General features: G+C 40.5%; 1 protein-coding gene across 1 annotated transcript; it reads left to right on the top strand.

Annotated features, from left to right (window-relative positions):
* Positions 1-3,502: 3,502 nt before the first annotated feature.
* Positions 3,503-4,730, top strand: TCIM (transcriptional and immune response regulator). The gene has a single exon (XM_084615408.1). The coding sequence runs from the start codon at positions 3,554-3,556 to the stop codon at positions 3,872-3,874; it is 321 nt and encodes a 106-aa protein (XP_084471534.1). The 5' UTR covers positions 3,503-3,553; the 3' UTR covers positions 3,875-4,730.
* The last annotated feature ends 1,454 nt before the right edge of the window (positions 4,731-6,184 follow it).

Here is a 6,184-nt window from a genome sequence, read left to right as displayed (position 1 = left end):
AGGTAAGTTGGTCCAATAAAAGATATTACCCCACTTACCTTGACTCTCTGTTTTGTGAATAGCAATTGATAATTAAACATGAGGCTTTTCCCTTTCATGGGGGAAACACCCTCCCCCCCCAACCCCAAAACAAAACCAAGAACCGGCAACATTAATATCCACATGCTGAGAAGGGTGCGTAACCAATAGAAACTCTCTCATGGACCTATTCAACAGCAAGAGGAACAAATTAACCCCAGGTGATGATAATGCTAAAGGATAATAGTGCTGCAATACGTATTCAGGCAAAATCCATCTGATTCAGCAGGATGTTGGCTGAATAAGAGCTATGGGACTGGACCTAGGGCATGCCCAAACATTTATTTACAACCTGTTAATAATATACAGATATGGAAGTGTTCATATGGCTAAATGGCATCCCCTCCCTCCTCCTGAGATAAGAGCTGTGGCAAGCTAGAACCAGCATAAAGCACATAGGCGGAATTGTTATCTAAATACCATCCTCTGATGACTGCCTCTCTCTTTTCTGTTCATGAATCAGTCACAGAACAATCTCACTTGCTCCTTATTGTATTTTTCACAAGTAATTTAATAAAAAGATACACTATTTATATGTAAGGCCCTACCAAATTCACGTCCATGAGAAACGTGTCACGGACTGTGAAATCTGATCTTTTGTGTGCTTTTACCCTATACTATACAGATTTCATGGAGGGAGACCAGCGTTTCTCTGACAAGGGGTCCTGACCCAAAATGGAGATGCAGGGGGGTTGCAAGGTTATTTTGGGGGGTTTGCGGTATTGCCACACGTACTTCTGCACTGCCTTCAGAGCCGGGAGGCCGGAGAGTGGCGGCTGTTGGCCGGCTGCCCAGCCCCGAAGGCAGTGCCAGCAGCAGGGCAGAAGTCAGGGTAGCAGTACTGTAAACCCCCCCCCCCCAATAACTTGTGACCCCCAGCCCAACATCTCCTTTTTGGGTCAGGATCCCTACAATTACAGCATCCTAATATTTCACATTTAGATAGCTTAAATAATTAAATTTATTATTTTTAAAATCCTATGACCATGACATTGACCAAAATGGACCATGAATTTGGTAGGGCCCCCTAGTTATATGTAACATTCTTTGGGACAGGAACCATCTTTTTGTGCTAGTACAATGGAGTCCTGGTCCCCCACTGGGGCTCCTAGGAGCTGCCATAATACAGAAAATAAACAACAATAAGATGTTCACTGGATAATCTGGACAGAATCATTTCAGATAATTTGTTATTCCTTGTTACAAACCTTTTACTTCAGATATTCCCTATCCATTATTTGTGGTGTGTGGCCGGTCACATAGAGAGGCTTTGGCTCTCTGACTGGACAGATAAAACTTTTAAAATAGGAGAATAAAGCATATGGATTGGCAAGTGACCAACAGTGCTAAAGAAATCATATGTAAATAGTCAGCAGCAAATCCTGATGTTCACATATGAGCAGCCTTGTTCTCCTGTGGATCAGGGCATTCTCACAAAGAAGAGCCAAAGACATCTCACAAAGACTGAACAATCTCACAAAGACTGGTATGAGCACATTCAAACCAAACCAATTGTGTGAATTCAAACAGATGTTCATGAACATTGCATCTGCAGAGTTTGACCCGTTCTAAATCAGACCATCAAGCAAAAGAAATAGGACCTTTTGTAAAGCATTAACAGCCTAGACGTAAAGACCACAGGACATTGAGCCATTGCAAATTATTGCGTGACTACTACCTATTGAGATAACTAAAAAAAAATTCTGTGACCAAACACAAGTATATTAGGCTCATGACAGGGGAACCTGGATGAAGTTCTATGGTCTGTGTTATACAGGTCAGACTAGATGATTTAATGGCCCCTTCTGGCTATGAAATCTATGAAACTATGTAGCTCTGAAATTAATTAAAGCAAATGTTCAGAGTCAAGTAAATGTGCATATATTTGATGTGACTTTAAATTGGTGGCTGTACTGGGTGCTTTTATCTTTCATGGCAGCTCTTCAACATGCCTTAAAAGCTTTTTTCTTTTTTATTCTCTTTTCTGCTATTACTAAAAATTAAAAAGGGGAAGTGAGCTGCAATAGCATTATGGGCTAACCAGGGTGTCTAGGGTCTAGTGTTCCAGAAACACTGTCACAGCTCTCTGCTACTGTCAAAATGTGAAAAGCAGGAAGCAGAAGTGAGTTTTGACCACAGATTATCTGCCCGTCAGCTGGCATTATCTGTCTCCCTCTCTACTCATAAAGCACCCCACCACTGTGGCAGCTAAGAATTTTGAATTAACCCGAGCTGCCATAATTAATCATAGGCAGTGCCCAGGGTTGTATGGAAGCCGTGATCAGGATAACATGGAGCAGCATGTTGGCTGAACAAAAACGACCTCTCCTGACTTCTGGCTGAAGTGTCATGGGATAAGGAAGCAAACGGTAGGATCTTTACATCTGCAATGCCCCCAGCCATTGCGCTGTCCTGGAGGGGGTGGAGGGTGAGGGAAGTGGCACCTGGCGGTGCTCTCTAGTGAACCCCATAGGCCCAAACAACAAATACTGACCCTCCTTAAGTAGCTATATCCAGCCCTCATCTCCTGGAGTGACAGTTCTTGGAATGTGGGGTCTTTGGGGCATGGAGTGTAGGGTGGAAATCAGGAGCTTTCTCAGAGTGGGGGAAGTAACACGATGAGTCCAAATTAAACCCACCCAAGCAGGACAATCCAGCTCCGCTCTGTGCTGACTTTGTTCTGGCTCATTGCTGAGGGGCTTTCCAGAGAGTGGGTGATTTACATGCCTCCATGTGCTCCCAGAGGCGAGATGTCCTGGCAGGCATGAAGAATGTAGCTCTGGCTTTGGTGGGGATATGAACGTAGCGTGTAATGAAATCTGAGGCGATAGTAACAATATCTGCCTCACAGGGATGCTGTGAGGAGTAAATAATGTTTGTAAACCACCTTGAAAATGCAAAGCTCTGTATGAGCACTAAATATTGTTCTCATCATGGAGTAATCAGCCCCAAACGTTCCGTAATCAGCCTCAAGTGTGTGTCGCTGCTTTATTACACTTTCCTTCGGCTGGGCTAGAAACAATTCACAGAGAACTATACAAAGAGCACAGTGGCTCAGACCTGCTCCCAGCAAACAGTTTTAGTAGCATAGTAATAAGCTAGGACAGAAGTTTATTCCTCAGATGGATTAACAACCTCTCTCTTGCAAATGAGTCTGTTTACTTGGCAAAAATTTCTGAATGTGTTCTCCTTCTCTGAGCATACCAACCAAAGGCTGTGTGTGTAAAGTCTATTCTTCACATGAGTAAAGGAAAACTTTTGCTCTCATTTTTACAAACAAGGAAATCTGGCATCTTAACTGTTAAATCCGACTATAATTATTCTGTGTTGAGATTGCTCTGATGTCATTGCTGTAACTTGATCCTTCCAGGGTTTTTTTTGCTCTGGATGCCTTTAAATAGCAGTTCTGTGAATATGTTTTGTACTGATCTCTCTGATGAGTCCTAGAAGGCAAATACCAGTGCATCTGATATAGATGAAAGCAAAGAGAAGCAATCAAATTTCAACCATGTCTACATCCTTAAGAGTGAGCCCATCAGTCCATGGCTATCGGTTTGACACAGCCTTGCGAAAGAAAGCTGTGGCCAATATCTATGAAAGCACAGATCAAGAATCTCTTCAAAAGCTCTTCAAAAACTCTGGAGACAAGAAAGCAGAGGAAAGAGCCAGGATCATACTTGACGCTGATCAGGACTTGGAGGAGAAAACACGAGCATTAATGGCACTAAAGCAGAGAACAAAAGACAAACTTTTCCAGTTTCTGAAACTTCGGAAATATTCCATTAAAGTTCATTGAACTATCTAAGGGAAAGGAGATCGAAGAAAAGCTATATTTAAAGAACAAAACTGAGTTTGTGAAATCTTAAGAAATATGATATTCTCCACAACCATGGAAGCTTCTGGCCAGACAAGTGAACCTGAAAACTGGCTATAAGCATTCAATCCAATTTTACACACTGCAGAAAGCTTCCAGGAGTGATTGAAAACTCTCCAAATGCGAAAGAACCGGTATCAGCAACAGGAGAACCAGAAAAGCCTACGTACGAGTGAAAGAAACCAGCATGTTTGGCAAGAAACATACCCAGCAAGCTTCCAGGCATAGAACTATGGGACAATGACACAAGCATCCAGTCAGACTCAATTTTCTCAGTAAATCTGAGGTGAAAGCAGAATAGAACATTTTCTTCTACTTGTTTACTGGTTTCATCTTTTTTTTAAACTTGTTTTTACTGAATCTTTAAATGATTTCTAAGCCTCACTGTTGTCTACTGGGATGGAGGGTTGTAGTGACTGATCAGCTATTGATCATTTATTTTGCATTTGTTAAAATGCATTAAAAATACACCACATGGGTGTAACAAGTTCAACCTTCAGGGAGTGCATTTTCTTTAGAAACACTATGCAATTGTATCTCTTTTCTCATTGTTATGTGGTATACTCGTATCATGAAATTTTTGCACAAAAGCAAAAATAATGAAGTTCCTCTCCTGAACTGAATTTACTGTGAAAGTCTTTTTAAAGATATTTTGTTCATTTCTCATTGATATTAATATACCATAATTACAGAGCTTACTTGTAGATAGTGTGTTAGATATTAGAAATACTCCATGGTAGTGTTTTATGACAATGCTATAATTACGTTGACTATAATTTATTGCATATGGTGAGCTACAAACCTAATAAATTATAATGATACTATATAACCACTTTTGTCTGCAATGCTTGATTCTAAAAGAATGTGGGTTTCTATGTTCTTGGCTTTTTACTTTTTAAATATATCCTTTTGTGGGGATGTGGTGAAATATGAGATCTCTTTCCTTAACTGCCAATCAATCCATTTGGAAGCAGATTCTTAAAACTCCTGGGTTTAAAATCCTGGCCCCACTGAAATCAATGGGAGATTTGCTATATTGACTTCACAGGAGCTGGGATTTCATTCCTTGTTACTAAACTCTGACTTTGGTGCATCCAGGAAGCTGCTCTGATAGAGCTTAAATGGAAATCATCAGACTCTTAACTGCTGATTCTCTTAGGCTGAATTAGGCTAATGGTTAATATTAACTCAATGGGTATATTTTGCATTTTCTCCCTGAAGCCTCCAATATAAATTATTTAGAAAATAAATAGTAGCAAACAAAAATAAACAATCTGGTTCCTCCAGGCTCCCATCTTTCCTGCAAACAAGGGGATTTATGGAAAATCCACTGAAATCAATGGAATTTTATAATTGACTTCAATGGCAGCAGAATCAGGAATTTACAATCTCTCTAGCTGTTTATATTGCAGCACTCACCATGTTGCTTATGTGCAAAGTCATTAAACACAGCTACAGAATAGCTATTTATAAACATATCCTCTAATAATCTGCCAGCTGAAAAAAATAAATTCCCATGACCCTGCTTACTCCACTGAAAGTTAAAATGATTCAGAGTAATAGGCCAGCTTCTGCTTTCTTACAGTGAAAAAATACAAATGGGCTATAAATCAGGTAGGCTAGAAATAGCCCCTTTAAATTACTTAGTAGAGCAGGTAATTGTATTTATTTATAGATTTATAAAGCTCAACCACACATTCCCAAGGAGCAGGAGCAAGTTTAGAAATGCCATAGCCCACTGATCAATATCAGTTCTAAGTAAATTCCCTCCAGGATAAGGCAGGCATGGCCCAAAGATCGCGCAGGCTAAAGCCTGAGAAATTATGTGAGTCTTAGACCATACCATGAAGATCAAAAGACTTGGAGTCTGTCAGACCAACAGCGGAAGTGAGTTCCAGAGCTGAATGCCCTCCAAGCTAATCTGGGGGTCAATAGCAAAAGCCAACTGCATATAGAATGGGCTTATTTATGCAGCAGTTTGGGCTGCTATATAACTGATCTAGTCGTCCCCCCTGCCAGAGGCAGAGCTGGAAAGAATTGGGTGCAAGACTGCATACTGGAACCACCAGTCTCCAGAGAGCTGGTCAAAAAAATATTTGACTGAACAATTTTCCCGGAGAAAAGGCTATTTCATCAAAATCTAAATATTTCACGAGACCATGTAGATTCTGACAACATGTTTTATGGCAAAGTTTTGAAACGATTCATTTAGACTTTCTCATTTCATTTAGA

Source organism: Lepidochelys olivacea, assembly GCF_965140295.1.
Source record: "Lepidochelys olivacea isolate rLepOli2 genome assembly, chromosome: 26".
Lineage (NCBI taxonomy): Eukaryota > Metazoa > Chordata > Testudines > Cheloniidae > Lepidochelys > Lepidochelys olivacea.
Note: the sequence above shows the minus strand (reverse complement) of the source record. Positions and strands in the feature narration are given on the sequence as shown.